This window comes from Sinohyriopsis cumingii, unplaced genomic scaffold (assembly GCF_028554795.1).
Source record: "Sinohyriopsis cumingii isolate HCF-2022 unplaced genomic scaffold, ASM2855479v2 utg000360l, whole genome shotgun sequence".
Taxonomy (NCBI): Eukaryota; Metazoa; Mollusca; class Bivalvia; order Unionida; family Unionidae; genus Sinohyriopsis; species Sinohyriopsis cumingii.
In genome coordinates, this window is record NW_028315892.1 from 3654082 (window position 1) to 3675766 (window position 21685).

General features: G+C 34.3%; 1 protein-coding gene across 2 annotated transcripts in view; it reads right to left on the minus strand.

The window, feature by feature from the left end:
• Positions 1-21685, minus strand: part of LOC149774271 (uncharacterized) — a 64419-nt gene that overhangs the window by 15000 nt on the left and 27734 nt on the right. For both annotated transcript variants that reach the window (XM_089945549.1, XM_089945548.1), the window contains exons 3-7: positions 19705-19814; positions 14775-14847; positions 12111-12416; positions 9446-9582; positions 2727-2868 (exon numbers count right to left, since the gene is read on the minus strand). In XM_089945549.1, the coding sequence (XP_089801675.1) occupies positions 2727-2868; positions 9446-9582; positions 12111-12416; positions 14775-14847; positions 19705-19716 (670 nt within the window). In that variant the 5' untranslated portion in view covers positions 19717-19814. The remainder of the gene's footprint in view (positions 1-2726; positions 2869-9445; positions 9583-12110; positions 12417-14774; positions 14848-19704; positions 19815-21685) is intronic.

Consider the following 21685-nt stretch of genomic DNA (forward strand, 5'->3'; position numbering starts at 1 on the left):
CAAATGTAACCGACCACACGTTGAAGACAATACAATAATGATGTTGCAAAAAGAACGCGATTTAGTAATAAAAAAGGAATTATTCTTTTACGAAATGTGCAACGTCAGAGAACATAAATAGTCACCTGGCAGCAATTTAGACCAACTTTTTAGAAAATATATCCTACATTGAGTCAATACTTAAAAATAAATTACCAAATTGTTAAAACAACTATACAGAAACACTGTGTAAGCATTTCTGCTATTTTCAGCTACTGCTAAAATAACAGCGTCTTGATATGACAGTAACAGATTCTGTTGAAGAGTTCACTGAAGGGCACTAAGCAGACTAGAGGATATGTGAGTGTGGTGGTGGTTTCAGGGACACCGTAGATGGCTGAAAAGCGATAACGATATCATTTCATAATGTTGTAACAATGTTGCTGAATATGTGTTTATTATTCAAAGTGTATTAGCCTGGAAGGGAAAAATCGTTAATAGCTGAGTATGACATGTTAGTAATTATAACAATAAATATAATTTTCTTTCCTTGTACCAACACGTTCATTTAAGTAAAGTAAGGACTAAAATTCCAATTAATACTGTAAACTAAATCAGTTCCTTCAAATACAAGGATAAGTATAGTGCTTGTTCCATTGTCTCCTCGATCTTTATTATTGCTTTTACCTTTGTATCCTTCATTCCACTATTATCATCATTCATGATGTAATGGTTCTTGCAATCCATTTATCCACTGCCGATGTATATGTTGCAACGATTTTTTATAGACTCTTTGTAATCTTTCTAGTATTCAATTTTCACCTATGTATTTAAATCTGTATTTCCTCATAGTTTAAATAAATAAGATGACTTTAGTAAATTATTAATGTTATTATTATTATTATTATTATTATTATTATTATTATCGTCTAAACTATCCATTATATGCCACATCAATATGTATCAAATATACTGTGTTCCCAGCAACTTCACAGCATAGCCAAACATTGTGATTGGAGCATATTATTTAATCTTTATTTTAATGTTTGCATCTGAATCGTAGCCTTGTTCTTCTTAATTGTGTTTCAAGCAACGTATTTTAATATGTCTTCAATATTAGTTTTAGACTCGCTAACAGCTCTGCGATATTGTGCTTGAACACCTACAGAGATATAATATATGATCAATACTCTGATTTAGTAAGCTGCAGAAAAAAATACTTCTTTTCTTATTTATTCAGTGATATAAACCCCATTATCGGGCAATCAAAACCCTATCCCACCAGAGATCTTTATTTTCCTTTTACATTTATCTATTTCAATGCTTTGGAAATAGCGACTAAATTCTTTTTTCTTAGACATTTCCGTTTCTAATGTTTAGGAATATTAACATTATTGCACATTATTTGAAAGTTGTATAAACCTATCTAGTTTTAACTTGGATCAGATACGTTATTACCTGGTAATGATACCGATCATTTAACAGGATTTACTTATTTGAAAGTACACGTAATTGTATATAACTCTTTCAATTTATCCTACATCCTCCTGCAGCGTTCCATACTGCCCACTTTAATAAATTTTGCCAACATTTAATATCAGTCGTTGCTATATATCTTTCCAACAGATTTAACTTTATCTCTTTTAATAAATTTTCTAATGGTTCAGTTGGTTGCAAGACGAGGATAGATTTCTTTCTATTTTGTTTTAATCTGGATCGTGTGATTTCTTTACATACAAATGTTCACATGGTCTAAATGTACCCACCAATAAAATCAGGGATCCAAGGTAGGAAATGGTATGAGTCAATATTTAATTAGCATGACATGGTTCTTTATCATAAACATTTGAAGGGAGTGTGAGCTATTTAAGCTAACATTTTCAAATCTCACACAAAGCAAACTTGGGTCATAAAACGCAGGCTCAAAATGTCAAAGCAAAAATGAAACAGTGTTGTCAAACTGTTTTGCCCGATCTTTAAAAAAATCCAGGAACCACGACTAACCAAACAATGCAAAAGCAGTGTTTTTGTTTTAGAGTGGTTTGGGCAGTGGGTATTATTTATTTTGGAGTGTGTTTTGCTTTCTTTCCATTTGCTTGCATGTGTTTTGTCTAAATCAACTAAACAAAATACGCAAAGCAAATTAAATCAAATGGATCGAACACATTTCAACTGTACCAAGACATGCATTTTTTATCAACCTTACGCTGTGTTTGGTAGGTACTCTTACTTCTTAAGAGACCAATATAAGCTTGTTTATCGTATTTAGTTTAAAGAATGTGTATTAGTATTTCGAATATACAACATAATGTTGTATATACATTTGCTTGTGTTTAATAATTTATTGCGCAATAGCATTTTACCACCGATCATCACTTAAAGAAACATCTGTCCCAAAAGACCATCAGTGATTTTAATAACTTTGATACAGTTACGTACATTGGTCGTTCTAGCTAGATTGTATGTAAAAGATTCACAACACATGCGATGTTATTTCGTAAAGAGTTTGGTCAATAGCATTGTCTTTTTGCGACGAAGTTGAAATGGATCGAACTTTCAGTATGACGTCACAGATGGAGAAGAGGGACTAGAAGGACAGTGACTCTAAGTACAGAAGGTATTTAGACCGTAAGGCTGGTTGCGGTCAAATTATTGTGAGGGAGTCGTATTTGGCAATGCACACTGCCTAATAGAATCATCAACATAATGATAAAAATATAAGATAGAAGATAAAAATTACGGCTTACTTTCTCTTATAGATCTTATAGTGAAGTTTCCACAGTTGTTCCATTCCGTTGAGTCTTTCATACACTTTATGGCCTCACCCTCAACACATGCAACATATGTTCTAGCTTCTGTTTCCGGCAGTAATTCTATTACTGTTTTGCTCTGTAAAATAACATGTCTAAAATTACTCGGGTAGCGTTAATTGCTTTTTAGGCAATTTTGTAATTTTAAATTTGTTGGCCTAAGCATGATACAAAATCAAGATCGGTGTTTGCTGCTTTTGTTTTATTTCAATTAACAGTACAAATACATTTTACGTGAGCAAAGCTATGAAGAAGATCTTGAAAAGCAAATTGTGCCTGAAGCATAAAGTAAGCATGAAAAATGGAAGTTAATCTATTTTCCATGTAAATTTAAATTCAGTCAGTAAAACACTATTTTAAATTTGCATATTTTTCTACTGACACTTTAATGATCTGTAAACCGCGAATTCAAACAACATATAAAAAACATTGGACGATGCTTCAAAGTTACAGCTGTAGACCACAGTTACAATCTTTAATGACTTTACTTTATCCAAATAGACAATATTTCTATAATTAATATGATATTATCTAAACTATATCGAATGTAATTTTAGTATAATGAAACTTTTTCAATGAACAGATTATATATATATATATATATATATATATATATATATATATATATATATATATATATATATATGAGATATGAGGCAGTTCCTCTGTAAACCGGCTTTATGACGTGAAGCGATGAACGCTAGAAAAAACCCACTTCATATACTCATACTTTATGCAAGAAGCAGATTAATATTACTAAGGGGACAAAGAAATTACCAAATCTATATCAAATCTAATATTATTATGATAGAACTTTTCAGAGAAAACATATATATTGAGCGAAGTCCTCCGAAAACCAGCCTTATGATGCTGAGCGGGAAACCCCGAAAACCCCACTCAAAATAGAAAGTCAAAGTTTTGTACGTCATACGTGGAAATTATTTTGCAATTTTCAAGAATGACCTATACTGGACTCGAGAGAAACATTTTCCAAACTTGTCATGGAGTCTGGATATGAGAGTGTTTTTAGGGTATGCATATCCCGAATAGTAAATAACTGTTTCAAAATAATGACAAAAAGAACAAATGCATACAATATAAGTATCCATGTTTTTATTGTAGATGATTAATTCAATTATTCTTTGCTGATCGACGAACGCGTCTAAACATTATAATATATTTGAATATGTATGATATTATATATCACTTATAGCTGAAAAATATTAAATCTAAGAATTATTTCATACACTTGTAACCACTTACACTTTCTATGACATTGAAGAAAAGCAACCATACGAACGTTTAGTTCTGCTAAATAGTGTACAATGTGTAAAACGATTATGTGGGTCAACATAACGTTTATATGCAAAAGCCACAAAAGGTGGAACTATAGATACATTGTTTATAGTTTTACATGGCTATCTAAGCGACCTGGTTCAAATCCCATGTCACTCGTTATGTTCAAGGAAACTGAAATGTTACCTGAATAGAAGATGATAAAATATGTTTATCTTTGCTGTTATGATGAACGATTTTATGCAATGGAAATTTGTATAAGTCCTTTGAAACCTACACATAATTAGAAGGTTTAATTAGAAAAAGAGGAAGAAAGAGAAGGACGTAATCTCAAAGTATTTTTTATTAAAGGAAACTGAAGTAACTTTGTAATTTAGGGCAAACCATTTCATGATCATTGATTGTAAACGTTCTGCGAATTTGTTTCAGAGATATTTTTAGCAGGCACGTACAGGTAAAGTATTTTATGTCAGTCGGTCTTATATGTTGAATCTAATATTAAAGAAGTAGTGAAACATTATCTAGTTAATTAAAGTAATGATTTGTTTGTCTAGACTTTTGGGGAGATGTCGACGACTTCATATTCGACGAAAATAAAAGATTCATTAACTCCACGATGATTTTAATTATTTTAAACAGATATTTGTTCACAGCTTTTGCGGACAAGTGTAAATTATGTTTAACATTTTAAAATGTAATGGAATATATAATTGCAGAACACTTTGCATCCAAATCTCATTCTCCCTCGTTAGTAACAGAATATAGTGGTGTTTGATATGATAAGTTCGACCTATCGGAGCGTGCAAAACGATTTTGTCATAATGTGGAAAATATGAACCCCATGGACGAAGACTCCATTATTGAGCAGAAAGTCAATAATATTGAATATAGCGATATATTCATTGAAACACTGGAAAAGTGGTCCGTAAAATCAGTGGCAACTGTTTTCACAGAAAGGGTTGATGTTGCGGAAACAATAATATTGCAAGTCAAAACCAATATGCCATTTTTGACCACAAGTTCTACATGAGAGGAATTCTAAAGATGAGAGAGAAGCAGTACTCTATCGATGAGCTGATGGAGATAATGCATATGAGTTGTGAGACTGGAATGTTCATAATGAAAGTGTAATTAGGGATCTATATACAACATCACCATAATAATAGTATTCTTTCAAAATACCGAATCCTCCTGCGGTGTTGTGCTGTGTCATTGACGCAGCCAGTGGGATACTGACATTTGCACGATTGTACTAATTAGTTGCATGGGGTATCCTTAACTCTCATTGAACCATTCAGATAGCATCAGCAACAACGATAGCAAAACTATTGCCAACCACGACCATGTCATTCACAGCAACCATCTGGAATGGGTATTGCCATTTGCCATGGAGTGGCTCTTCAGGGAAAAGAAAGAACGAGCCTGGAATAATTAATTTCTTATCTGATTTGTACTTACGGACATGTATTTGCATGTGCTTCCCATGAACCATTGTGTATTTTTAGCACAATATTAGCCCAAGCTATACAATTGAAGCACGAAACTCAGTATAGAGAGGCTTTGCTAGAAATACTTCATCCCATTCGGAGAATAAATATCTAGTTTTATAATATCAGACTGCATCTAACCACTTTCATCGTAAAAATACCTACCAAATGCATACTAAAAGTTAAGCACAACAGGTTTTGGCTATGAAGAACAACATACAAATTAGCACCGCTAGCAAATCACCTACTGAAAGCATATAAGATAAGCTGTCCTGGAGGGTATTATTTTATTGCTCAATGTCTCCTTGATGTAATTTCAATTATTTTCTACAATCAGTTTTATAAAGTACCCAACTGTGTACTTATTAACTACCATCTAACCTTGCATCGTCTAAAATGTCATTGATCGGACACCAACGTTCTATGAATGATATTTTCTCTCAGCTTATTTGCTATACTACTTGTAAGCATGAATACAGCTCCAGCAAAGGTCAATATCAACAGCAGCAACAACTATTTTCTCACAACCGTTTCCGATAACTCGTGGAACTAAGCAAACGACTGACTTGCTAAATGTCACTCCCTTTCAAAATGGATTCTACGATATTTATTGGCAAAGAAGCAGGAAACACGTATAACGTTCACCTAGAATTAGTGCTTCCTCTTGACCTTCCTGTCAGTAAATTGCATTTTGACGATGTCAGTATTATCATGAAATGAGCTCCTGGACAAATTATTATATTTAACAGTGAAACGTAGCAGTAACCAACATTTTCGAAAATGATTCTCGACTGAGTTTCAACTCGTATATCACATTTGTCTATGAATACTTGGATAACGAGTACATTATTTGGGATAGAAATTCATTTTGGTCTATCCCACTCTGACACCCATTTTGGAACCTATTTCTCCCAAGGATAGCATGTTCCAGAAAATGATTCTAACCAAAGCTTCTTAAATGAGGAGATACAGTTTTGAACTATACTGGAAAGATCTATAGATACTTCGAGAAATATATATAAATCCATTTTACACACCTGTTGAAATTTGTAACACATCATCCAGGCTCTGCCAGGACATATTTGTTTGCCAATAATAGTGCACACGAAAATGTATAATTTAACGACGTGTTAAAAGGGAAATTTCATTATACAATCTTTTCACCTGGACCTGTGGTTGTAGAAGCATTATGGAATAGCGATGATGTACATCTAAGACAGAATCGAAGTACACCGTGTTCCAGTTGATGGCCAACAGATACAAAGCGGATATCAAACAACTCAGATCCAAGTGTTACATACTTTGGAAACTAAATCAGCAGAATTTGACCATGCATGAGTACGGCAAAGCATTCGTCACGATAGAATCAAGGTCAAAACCTTTACCATTGATTCGGGACTCCAATAAGGGATCAAACCTAATGTCGTCCTGAACAAGATCCTTAAAGTATAGTTAGTGAGATTGTCAGAGCTGAACAAGTGTACCAGATAGGCTGTATAAAGCCACAGAACAGTTGGGAAGAAACACTGCCTACGACAATTCGTACGACAGGTATACAGGAGGGGAATATTTGTAATGATTTAACTCCATACCAAGGAATAACAAGGATCATTTTATGCCCTACTCAGTAATGATATCTCTATGTGAAACTTGATTTCGCACTAGCCCTCTACAAAACAGAGAATTTGAGCTTCATTGCCGAGTCCAATAATGCACATGAAATCCATAGTCTCAGAAAAATGACAACGGAGCTCTTAGTCAATTAAATTTATCATGACCAATAGTACTAATTACAACCGTTCCAGATGCAACCTGTAAGGTGAAATAAGAATAAAAGAAGAAAAACAAATGAAGCAGTAGCACCACGATTAAGAAAATTAATGCAGCATTAAGTTTTGTGTTTCGGTACTGTTTTGCCGAAACAATATCACAGTTTGTGGCTGTCAAATCCACCATCCTCGTCAATAACTGAACGACCACTGCTTAACGATGAGTCAAGAAGAATATTGCAAAAGTGTCTGGAGGAAGAGTGGGCTCTCGTCGAAGAAGATAATGTTTGCATAGTGTGCTTAAAAGACTTGATAGGCCATTCTAAACCTCCAATATCTGATTTTGAGAGGAAACTCATCGAGGTCTTCGACATACATGACATATCTCTTCTTTGACAAAAGTCGAGTAAACGAGTACCTGGAAACTTCGTGAGCTCCTGAACCACAGTGCGTATACATTTATTTGGAATCCAGTGGTATGTGCTAAAACGTGAACTTTCTCGTTTAGAACCTAAAGTTACTTCAGAATATGTCATAAGAAAGACCATATTCAGCTACCAAGAACTATCATGGTTGTCAATCTACTATTCCAAGGACTACAGTGAGAAGAGTTTTATTCCTATGGATTGTCTTCTATCCAAGACGATATTGCAGACTTTATGAAAATAAATGCTTTTTCCACTCTGTTCAGCACTGTGACATCACAAGGACTTAATTTAATCCTGAATGGATATTATTGTCTGTATTGTAATGAGCAACAATGTTTGAGTTTGTCATTGAAAAATGTATCGACTTTTGTTTGAATTTATATCCCAAGAAACGATGACAAAACAGAAATGTTGTTTAGTAATTATTATGCAGATACGTCTTCCTTAGCCAAAAAGAACAGTGTGTACGCCAATGACAAGATGACTGTCTTGGATTGTTGGAATGTTTGTCTTACCACTAAACTATGTCAACCATGTAAATACGTTTATGTTTTATTTTATACGGGGGTGGGGGCGGTATTTTTATTTACATATAAAAATGTTCTACATGAAGAGGATGGCGGTCCTAAACCATATTATTCTTACATTTTAACACTTGTTTGAGCGGAGTTTATCAAAGTTATGTTTATTTCGAAGTTGTTTTGGTTTATAATTGAAGTTTACAAACTGTTGTACGTGCTCTTTTATTTTTCTCTCTCTCGTTCGATCCTATCAGCCAACTTTGCCTTGAAACTGAAAGTGACTTGACACGTCCTCCAGCTTTGTGTTCTGACAATGACGTATACTTTGTCATGCGTTCGGATTGGTAAACACAAATGTACACCATAATTGAAAACTGCATTCCAACTATGAAAGAGTCAATTTGAAATTCAGTTTATGGTTGATCTATACAAAATGGTTTAACTCCGCCAAAAGCATCAACTATTTTCACTATTTTGTGCGGCCGTACTTTCCCTCTTCATGTCTCTCTGTCTCTCTCAGTCTCTTAGTCTCTCTATCTACCTCTGTCCGTCTTGTATGGATGTCGATATGTATATCTCTCTCAATCGATCGGTCCAGCCAGCCTGCCAGCCAGCCAGCCATAATTCTCACCACGAATTTTCTGAATGGAGTCCGTTTTCCCGGTTATGGATATCTTCAATCACTTCCACGCGCGTCCTTTTCCACTCTGTTACTTGAACTAATTATATGAAAGTGTGTGCGTCATCAGCTGTATTAGTAATTATATGATAGTACACCACGTGTGCTCTCATCGATTTGTTTGTACGTGCATGTGTTCGTTGGTCTGTAAAATGAAAGTTTGTAAACTTACCATGACATATCATATGCACCCTATCTTTTATACAGTAGACTCTCAGTTAGTCGAATTATATTATATGAATACCAGGCAATACCCAAACTATTGGTTCGGTCACGGCAAAATTTGTTCATCTGTAGATCTTTATTGCAGCTATTATCAGGACATCAATTACTCGAATAAAACCCTTGCAATGTAGTTAGATTCTTGCACATATTAGTTGTCCAAATAGATCTAGTCTAGGAGTAAATAAAGGCACATATAGATGGATTGTATAATAGATTTACAAACAGACGTATGGACAAAGTATTTTACTTACTATGTAGAAAATGTCAGGATACTCCATCCATTGGACAGACGCTATAGGTTTTCCACAATATTTTGGAGCATCCAGAAAGGCATACAAAAAGTGTTCCTCCTGTCTCATATTTGCTTTGCAGCGCTTAGTTGGTGGAGCTGACAATTTTAGAGATAAGATTTATAGTTATACAAGTCTACAAATATCTTGATGACATATCCTAATTAAAGAATATGCTGTTTAATTTTACTATTATAAAGAAGTTTAATATTAAAATAACAATATAAATTATCTCTTTTTGTCATAAAATGATTATATTCTTATGTTAAAGATATTATCTCACGTACATTTACAAAACTTAACAAGTACACTGTATTCATATACCGACACGAATTGTCATATCACACAAAGAGTCCTTACAAGTTCGCTCTTAGTTATCTGTCTCCTCTTATTCAACCGGACAAAGCCTATACGTCCAGGATAACGTATACATATATTGGTGTTAACGTCGGGTTGCAGGAACAATCAGTACAAGAATGTGGGAGAGAAATACAAAATAACATGCAAAGTTTTTAGTTGAATCTGTGCAAGTATGAAAACAGTTTCAAACGGTAAAGGAACTTCTGCGGATGGTTTGGTCTTTCCGGCACTGCTACTAACTTGATATGTGTGGTGCTAGTACCTCACTGCTAGGTATTGCTGCAAGATCTATTAAGGGAAGCTTAATAAAATAAGTTGAATAATGAACATTTAACTCATGAACAAAATGCATACAGGAATTATGAAAAGACCAACTAGGTTTCTAAGGGCATAAGAGCAAATCGAATGATAATGTTGAAACAATTCAAGGCTAAAGCATGACAAACAGATTGCTAAACGAATAATATTGACTAAAACCTCCACTATGCTCGTATTTCCAGTTTAACGAGAGAACATAATCAATAGATTCGATTAATATGAAGCCTAAACAAGGACAAATTCGTAACTAAGAATGTAGCATTCATGAGGATAGACTGGTTGCAATATATGTAGAGAATAAGTATAAGTAAAAGAACAAAATCTTAGAACTACAAAAATATAAATTTAACTACTCACTAATAATTTGCTTAGACAACGGTTCGATATGTTACTTACTGCAACACAGCTTATACACAAAGTAATGGAAAAATCACATGAAATATGTACCGTTCCGCAATAGTTGCAACAAAACACGAAACGATGGACGGTTAAGCGGTGAAATAGATGTTTTAAAAATGAATATGCATACACTAAATGTCACTTCCAGACTACGGCACTGTAAGATCTAAATTAAAATGTTTAAGCATTATATTTCAATAACGACGTACACACAGATCTGGCAAGAAATTAAACAAATATTTGTGTTGCATCACACACATGGAAAATATACCTAGAATCAGTCTGAAGGGTACGTTAGGTGCTTTAAGAAAATAATCACACATACACATGCTAAGATATGGATACTAAATATTTAATTTTAGATATGGGACACCTATTAAAAACCTGTTTTCATCTTCATATTGCATTTGTTTGCAAGGGTTTATCTTCTTAGGTTTTGTGCAATATATATTTGGTAGTTTATGTTCATTTGCACCATTTAGTAATTATTGTATTCAAGTGCCGTTAATTGCCTCTAATGTTAATGCAAACATATATCAGAGTATTTTAATTTTTAGCCACGTTGCCATTACTCGTTTGATTATGAATGTAAGTGATGGCACTTTATGAAATAAACTGAAATGGTTATGCACTATATTTAATAACGACGTGCAACAGATCTGGCAAGGAATACAAAATATTTTTGTTGCATCACACATATGGAAAAGACACATAGAATCAGTTCGAGAGGTACTTTAGGTTCTCTAAGAAAATAATCACACATTCTCACTCATACTATGCTATACAATACTATATGCATACTAAATATTTCATTTTTTATATCGGAAGCCAGTTAGAAACTAGGCTTTATCATCATTTTTTTATTTGGTTCTAAGGCTTTATCGTCTAGGTCTTGTGCAATATTTGGTGGTTTATATTTATTGGCACCATTTAGCCATTATTGTATTCAAGTACCGTTAATTGCCGCTAATGCTAACGCAAACATATATATCAGCTTATTTTAATTTTTATCCATTTTGCCATTACTCGCTTGATTATGAATGTAAGTGTGCTATTCCAGTCAATTGCTTCCGATGAACCTTTGGCCCTTTCCTTTGATCTTCTTCCATAATCGTTCTGGGAAGAATGCAAGGTTAAGTAGGTTAGCGTGCTGGTGCATAAGAACATGGTAACGGGTGCCGTTATTCTCTGTGCGATTATATATGTTTGTTGTGTTATTCTATGTAAATGTATTTGACTCAATCATGTATCCATGTATGCAGCGTGTTGTCCAGGGATAAGCTTATTCTTTCTTGTTTAACCTTAGTAGTATTGGCTCTTAGTCTTCACGTGCTATTGTTGAATTGGGAATAAATACGTTTTCACAGTGAATAAGCAAAGCACCTTGCCATGATCAGCTTGTGTACAGGTCATTTTGCAAAGAACAAAAACACGAATGAACGATAATTATAGAAAGAAGAAACAGGAAAATCATTTCGTGCTGGAATTCGTTGTATACAAAAAGTAAAGACAAACTGTGTAGACTAAAAAAGCATAATTGAATACTCACTAAGCGCACATAGTTGCATTTCTTTTCTCTTCGACGACTCGTCATATAACATGACATAATTAGCTTCGTCTGATTCCTGAAAGTCTCGTATCCAGATAGTTCCATTTTCCATGTACACCTTCTGCTTGTATTTCTCATGAATATCTGTATCGCTGACATTCTGCATGGACCACTCGGCAATCGTCTCATCTTTATCGTAAAATGTTTTGTGAAGGGTAATTTCTAACTTGTAATTGGTTGATGTAATGTTCTGAAACACCTCAACTTCATCTCCTATGCAGACAAATTTATAAATAATTCCAGTATCTGAAATTTAAAATATATATAATATATTCTATTTAAATACCCCGTCTTCTTAACACAATCGCCAATAATAATAATAATAATAATAATAATAATAATAATAATAATAATAATAATAAAATAATGACATCAGTATCAAACAACGGAAGATGACTTCCTGCATTCAAGGACGTAAAGTAACAAATAATCCTGATATATCGATGTACGTATACCAGTTGCTAATACTGTTTTACGCTAACACCATAGAAGAAACAGAAAAAGAAAACTAATATTCATGAGTGTTGTAATAGTAAACCAGGCTCTGCACTATAGACTGTTCAAGAAAACTGCAAACAAGTAGAATGCCTTTTCACTATTTAAATATAAGTTGGAGAGAAAAGAATTAAATGAATTAAAAGGGAAGACATACAACGTAATTAGTCTACTACGACTGTACAAAAATGGTAAACGGTTATTAGCAGAACAGATTATGTCAGTAATTGTTTCATCTATACCGGAAGTCATTGATGGGAGTGATCGAACAATTGAAGCAATAAATCTGCACAATGTCATAAGAAATCAAAAGATATATAGAGAGGGCGGCACTGTGGAAAAAATACAAGCAATTCAAGATTGAACAATGGCAGGTACACTGAGGGCTCAATGTCGTGGATAACTTCTGTAGTACCATGTTGGACATACAAAGGAGGTTAAAGATTATATAGCAACATTATAGAAAAACCCATGAAGCACAAGGGCAAAGCTGATCAAACACAGAGAGGAGCCGAAATTGCAGAGAGTGCAAACGAAACATGTGATTGGCATTGGTGACATCAAACAGTCCACAGTTGGATTTTAGAATGTCTGCGGCTAGTCTTTAAGACCTTAAAGTCGCAGAAAGTCATCACAGATAGTATTTTATCCTCCTGAACACAACCAATCGGGGCTAAGGATTTCAGAATCAAAAGAGATATTTTCTATATGGATCTTATATGAAGATACTGTTATTAAGTGCGCAATGTTTCCTAACGTGCTTATTATGATTGAACAATGTAGACCATTAAAGGAGGATGGACTCCAGAAAAATAAAAAAAAACAGTCCCTTACTGCTAACGGGTGAATTTATACTCTGCAGGCAAAAATAAATTGAAATATAGTATCTGGTCCAGACAGTAAAACTTTTTACTAATACCATTTAGGTAGATTCTGTAATTGATAAAAGCATTAGTATAAGTAGCATAAGTGGTAAAATGACAAACTGTATGCAGTTTATGAGACCAAGCGCAAAAGGAAAGTGCGTTTGCATCTGAATATGACTTTTAGCCGAATAATTAATAATACAAATAGAGGAAATGCCGATGATAGCACAGGAGCAGTTAATCATGGTCAACAAGGTAAAAGGGAATTATTGGTCAATATGTCTAACTTTTGTGAAGATTGTGGAGGAATATCAAGCATAAAGCGAATTACCTAATCTCTGAGTGTATTGACTAGCACAATGCGAATACAAAATTAGGTATATCACATTTTCTTTTTCTGTTCACGGGCAACATTCTTGAAGTATGCGATGAATTGTACAGACTAGTGATATGATCATAAAACAGCAAAAGTAGTTGAACACTGATAGGAAGCCAAACTAAGTAATGGTCGACAAAGGCACAATCCAATTTACAAGATAAACGTTGGTGAAAAAAGTAAGAAGATTAATCAACTGCGTACAATGATTTTGCCAGATAACTAAAACATGTATTGAAAACAAGACCAACCTAGAATATCGTTCTTCTTGGGAGCACTTGAGAGAGGGAGAGAGAGAGAGCGAGGTAACGGTGTAATATAATGTTAATATTGCTAATTACAGAGGGCGTTACGATTTTAATGTAAAACTATATTTATTTACATGAGTTCATTCTTAGGCGCTGCCACATTTCATTTACTTGTTTCTAATAATACGATTATACTCGACTACATATAGGTCATATTTCCCAGTATGTCTTCAAGTTGTATTCGTGTATGTGTATAATACCAAACCGACACAGAACTTGTTGGGAACTAACAATATTAATGATGATAGGAATAGTTTCGCATATACAATCGTTCACGACGTAAAATAAATGAACTTCGGTTATAGTGAATACTGATCGTTTTTGTTAAAAAATACTTTATGAACACATTGTACATCTTTTAGTTGTGGAGTCTTTTTCAAGGCTATTTTGTCTCAGATGAGAGATAGAATGTGGGGGAAGACAATCGATCACTCCTCTCCTGTTAACATAAAAAATATAAACATACGTCCATGACTTATAAAACGTTTGAATAATGTAATATAACGTATACTGTATATTAACAAACATGTTCAAACATATGCATAGTAATATTACCGACCTGAACACAATGCAGCCAATAGAGTTACCGGTAGGAACAGACAATGCACCAAGGATTTGGCCATCGTGTTAATCTAAAGGTAAGAGAAAAATATTATTACACTTTGGCAGGTTTATTCTCCGACCTATCAATTATAATAATTGGCATCAAGTTTACTTGCGTGATTAAGTAAATGATGACCCGCATAACATCGATTTTATTTGATTTATTTTTTCTTCCTCGTTAAACACGTGATAAACTAGCCAGTCTATTAACACAACGATATCTTTTTCTAATCAATTTAATTTTAAAGCTGTTATAAATTATCATTTACCTATCATAGACAATACATAATATGATGTTTGATAGAGAAGGTACTCCTGGATATTTAACCTAGTACGTTCATGCAATACTTGATTTATATTACTGTAGGTAACTAGTGTTAAGAATGTTCAATATGTATTTCAAAGCATTGTATTAATGATATATTAAAACGAATAGATAATTTTAATGCATCAGACCATATCATCCTTGTTCACAGAATGAATTGATCAGAAATACAAATGGGAAATAATAAATTTGCGCAGTCTCAGTATAATTATGTGACTAATATGACTCTCTTTTCTGCCATGCCAGCTTCAATGTTGTGTGCAAGTCTAGTGAAGCCTGCATATTTGCTAGCCAAGGTTCCGAAATGTTAACCCTATCTACACCTTGGCGTATAGAGCAGATAGTTACGTTCTTTGGGTATGTAAATTTCATTGGATGCCGCGTCAAGCCACCGCATTTAATTGAAATTATGTTGTTCAAATTTGAACACTGTCTTTACATCCTCAAGACAAGAGGAGCACACAACGTAAATCAATAGTAAGCAATATTCTCTGCCGATCAGTGTTTGTACAAATAACATTTCACTTAAATGCATTTCTAATGGCTTCTCTCTGGTACGTAGTCATACGTTGGATGTTAAACGTTCAAGGTATCCTTTTGAAGTGAATTGCCTCCTACATTGTACCTCTGTTGCATGCTATTGGTTAGTTGGCATTACCTACTAAGGAATCCAATAGATGTCGCTAGGACAAAGCACTAAACTATATGCTCGATCCGCCAATGTGTAGATAGCGTTAACATATAGAAACATTGGCGAGCGAAAATGTTGTAAGCTGATAAACTCCAAGTTTATCTCAGTACTCGTCTTAGTTTTGCTTTTGATTTAAAAATTTCCCAACGTTTCTTTCCTTTTGCACCTCAGTGCTATGTATTTGTGAACTAGTGTGCATCAATACAGGAATCTAAGCGTGCATACTATTTACTTAGTGATTTTTCATATGTGTGTGTCTAATCCTACTGAGACAAATACACACTTTGCTCAAAAGATAAAACTGGATATCTAAAATTCGAACATAATTTGAAGATAATCTAATATGGTAGTCTCGCGAGCATATGCATATTCCAATACCTTGACGTTTCTGTCGCTAGTCCAAATCCATATCTGTTGAATACAAATGATGGCTAATTATTTTACCACAATATCGATATTCCACTCAGGGACCAAAATACTCACCCGTCCTCTCGTTTTGACAGGATAAAAGTTTGCATTACTACATACACATTCCTGGGTATACGCAGGTTTTAGTGATGAATGTGATTGTGAAGGTATTTGAACATTTGTTTTATAAATGTTACTTGAAGAGAATAAATATTTAAGTTAGTTTGCCTTTTAAAAGTCATATGACAATTTGTAGAAGAAAACATAACATTAAGAAAAACCATTTGTCTTGTTGAACGTAATGCAAACAGGCTTATATTCTTATCAGCAGATGTTATAGTAGTAGTTGTAATATTAACACCGTAAGACACGAAAGAAATTGTCGTAGTAGAACGAAATGCAGTAATTGTTGTATTTTTCATCAAGCTTACCTAATAGTACGAGTAGTAGTAGAAGCATTAGCAGTAGTAGATTCTCATGCCAGTGACGGTTTGGTTCTAGCAATACTTGGACACATATATGTACATCTTTTTGAAGTTAATAATCATTACATTAACTTTGCAGGAGAAAGGGAGGTCTACTCTAAAACCTGATAGTATTGTTAGTAAGTCTGATCCCTTCCGGAAAAAATGATCTCATCATCAAATTTAAACACCCCTCACGAAATGTGGTCAGTATATTAAAAACATATCCCACAGTTACAAATACAATCTAATTATTTCCCATGGTATAAAGTTCATAATCGCAAGCATTGGTGGATTATTTCAGATTTTAAAGAATATGCCCATAAGAATCAAACTGTACACAAATAGACTCACAAAATATAACCTGTCCATCCTATACAAAAAGTATGCCAGCTTTAACAAAACAAACTCCCGTCCTTTCAGAAATTAAAAGCCGTTCTAAACTCTAAGGGAAATAGGTGTTCCAACAGTGACCATTTGACATTTCTTGTAGAATATAACTCAAGCCACAGAAACGTTGGGATGTTACTGTACTCACTTTTTGGAACATACCTAACTCTACACTTCAAAAACACTCTTGGTTTTTTTTTAATTTTGTATATGTTAGTCATAAGACAATTATTCAACTTTACTCCGTAGCTTCGAGGTGTCACTGTTCAGAAAGTGTCTAAATGTTTCATCATTATGCATGTCAAATCATATGATGTTTCGAAAAACAAGACCCATGCGTTTTCTAGTGTAGCTTATTGCCTCTATATTTTCTGTGCGTAGTATGTGACACAAATATATTCACCATCGCATGGATGACCGAAAGGGTACACTCTGTGATCAACATGAATAGGACGTTGTTTATCGCATTTGACATGTTATATATGCAATATCTAATAATATTCAAGTGAGGCATTATTTCAAAAGTGTTTCTTTTGTCACCAAATATCATATTTTAACTACACAGACGTGACTGAAACTGGTTAGTTCAACACAGTTTAAAAGTAAACGAATATCACTGCATTCCCAACCAAAAGGTTGCTTCAACGTTCCCCATAAGTATACATTATTTAGAAAGTATAGTCCCAAAAATGCTTTGTCTTCATCTGTCAACATTGTACATTAGACATAATGTATTATATTTTATTTTATTGACACATAGCCTTGTCCAAGTTCTTCAAAATAAGGTGGTGTCTATAGGTAATTTCCTTGTATGTAGGTTTTGTACCATTATTTATTGATTCAACTGAACACAAATGGCGTATCTTACCATTCATAGTTTCACTACATCATTCAACACGTCCACTAGGTTTATTACTATTTGCCTAGGTTCGAATCTAGGGCTTGGTCAAGGTGGATATAGGTTAAATTTGTCAGTAGCTACTTTTGGGTCGATGGTTCGTACCGAGGCTTTCCTCTTGTCGTTTCTCAAACACTTATACTGGCCGCCATATATACTCTATCCTGCCTTGTAAAAATGACGTTAAACATAAAAAGAACAACACAAATACACAGTATTTATTTACATGGCTATTGGTGGTCTCGCGTTACCAAATGGTCTTGAGCGCTTGCTCTTATTGATCATTGCTATTTCACCTCTGTGTGGATTAGAGTCTCGGGCTCGGCTAATATGGGTATGTGAGAAAGCTTTCCAGTAGCTCCAATAGGTCCGTTGTTCTTACATGGGTTATCTTGGGTTATTCCTCCACCATTTATACTGGCCACCATGTATAGCATATATTGTCCTGAGAATGGCGTTAAATCCACAATAACAAGAACATGCCTAAAGTTATAAGGAATGTGTCAATCCGATTTATACAATGTTCAATAAAAGACTTAACATTCAAACGGTATATACTAATAAGAGTACAAACTTGTACATATCATCTGCAAAAACAAGATGGTTAGGGCGTAGAGGAGTTGGTGTTTCTATTTGTGTTCGGTATACTTCACTGTATTCTTTCGTATATAACCATGTCAAATCTGAGGTTCAGTGAACAGCATACCAGACTCAATAATCTCAATATAACAGCATGCTTTTTTCTTAAAACTTAAATCGCTTTCGCGACTTCGATGCTTTCCTTTTATTCAAAATGTGATAAATATATTCCATAAAGAGCTTTGACATGACGGACTTTCATTGTGGCTAGTTTGAGGGACAAATGAGGGATGTTTAGATAATAATGCGAATGCATTAAAATTGCACTTGATTTTCAATAGTATGCCAGATTCAACACAAACATTCTGATATTATGCAGCATACTATTTTATGTTCCATTGGTTTGTACAATAACATGTTTAAAGAAGTCTGATCAAACACACGGATACTCAACATTATGCATAGTTCTCGTGACAGTTGTTGACGTGTGCATTGATAATCGGTATAAAAGGGAATTTTGTTCTGAATAGAAGTTTACTATCATCAGTCTTTTGAATATCTGCATCTACTGCTTTATTAATTTAAAAAATGTCATAATAATTTAAATTAGATAATGCGGAGAGATAAATGGCGGAAGAAATATGTGGATCGCGAGAAGAACGATCTCGTCATTACAAGTTACAAGCGTAAAGTCTAGTATATTTTCTCCACCAATCCCCATAGGTTATGCTTTAAGAAGCGGGGCTTGCAACGATCATTAATCTATGACGAAATGATAGATATGTGATAAGTCAGTTTTGGCTGCAGTATCGATACATATCGATATACGCAGACAATAAGAGATTATCATTTGTTTTAGAAACGTGTTCTAAAATATTATATAACGTCTTAAAAAGCACCACCTTTTGACATAAATAGTTTCTTAAGAGAATTTGCATCTGTGATTGATGTGTGAATTAAAATCCTTAAACCATGATGATGTACAATTTTAAGAAAATGATAAAACAGCTGCTCAGCTTGCATGCATCATATCATTGAGCCAAAGAACTCCAAATACGAATCCGGAGCATCAATGTGAGTTCATCTCCCCTTATCGCATTGCGGATTCTCTCTTGTGGAATTGTTACTTACCCTTATTGACATCACACGATTGATGAGAGCTGAGGGATTCAGTATGAATTGCAATTCCTCACGCACAAATATCCTACTCGGTGACTTTACCACAAGTTCGTCCACTAGACCTGAAATATCAATTCGTTCAGAGATCGTGAATGCATCCACGAATAATACCACGAATAATGTCTAGTTCCCCCGAGGCATAGAGATATCGAACCACATTGTTCCCGATTATGTCTAACGCGGGTGGTTACGAAACCGCTTGTCGGTTCTGGCCGCGTTGGTTTTATGCTGGATCTTGTCAACCTGATCGTGGGTGTAATTTCATTATTCAACGCTGCTATGACCGACCAAATTCACATCCCCCACTTGCAATCTCTATTGTGAATAAAACAAACTGAGCGTACTGATACACAAATAAGTTTACAGTTTAAGCATTCCAGGATGGCCTGGTCATAGTGCATGCCAATACCGCTAACCCACACATGGTGTATAGCCAACAACGCATCGAACGCTGAATCCTTAAACGATGAAGACTCAGCTGACAACGTCTCCAACGGTTGCTGCAGATATGTAAGTACTCTCCCGTGCACAGCCATTGGGATGGAACAAGATATATACCTGATGATCTTCTCTGGGCATCGAACCATCAAATCATCCATGGCAAATATTTTAAGGCGGCTATATAAATCGGCAACAACGCTTGTTTAATAAAGTTTCTTCTGGAAACTGTTGTGATAACTTTTGCCCCACTGCCTAACGTTCCAACGGCTGTTTTGCCTGTCCAATACCCGTACGAACTGTGATTTATTGCGGACATGGTCTGCTTATAAGCTAAACTTTTCGCGCGCTTGCTTTGTAAATCAAGGCTTCATCTCCAAGTGTAATCTTAGCTCACATGCTACCTTGGTCAATGCATAAGGCGATCCTTTCTCTAAAGTTAATGTCTGTTCGCGTTTAAATCATGTATTAGATCCATAACAGCGCGTTAACAAGCAAGGATGTCGTTTGAAGTTTCGTGATGTGCTTATAGGCTCTTGTAAGGGATTAATGAAATCCAGCCCAATAACTAGCAATGTTCCATCCCCACAATAATGATATTCAGAGATATGTTTTCACCAGTATATTTATTTCATGGCACACATGGTAGATTCACCAATGCGTCAGCGGTATCGCCACCGACTGTTTAAGACACTGCACGTGTATTTAGGGATATGCGCAGTTACGAGAATAAAGTTAGATAAACTTGGTTCAGTCATTTTCAACGCATACTGTAAGAAATATGTAAGCTAAATAAGGAATAATTATATGAAGTATAATCAACCATTGACAACGGCAGTGTCTATCTATTCAAAGTTAAACACACTAAAGAACAGTGAAAACATTATATATGACATACTAATATATCTGATAAGGTATGCAGCTGTAAAATAATCTAACTTTATATTGTGTTCTTCTACCATTTTGTGATGTAATTATATAATGTTCACCCCATTTTAAGCTCGCTATCATCTATATTGTATTTGTTCACGGAAAATATCTTTTTTTCTTTTTCCTGTTGATCTAGATCAGAACTATGAACAGATGTGCAAGAGATGTATGTCTATATTTTGTATCAACACCTTCAGGCTTTGTACAATCAGGAAACGTTTCTAAACTTTGTTTAATGGAACTCAAACATTGTAATTTTTGTATCATATTTGATCTTTTTACATAGCTGGGAAATAGTTTAACAGTTGCTAGAGACTTCATTTGTTCTGGAGGGTTTTCGTCATTGAATACCTTTAATTCGTCAACTTATTAATACGTTTCTATTCTTTTGATTACGTTTTGAAAATTAATTTTATTACTTTCTCTTCATTATGTCTATATATGACTTACAGAAAGTCTTACACTAGCTGGTTATGTTGAATTCTGCCATTTAAATTTTTATTTTTTATTTTGGACATACTATGGTCTTTCCTTACTTAAGATTATTTTATCAATGAATTTTTAC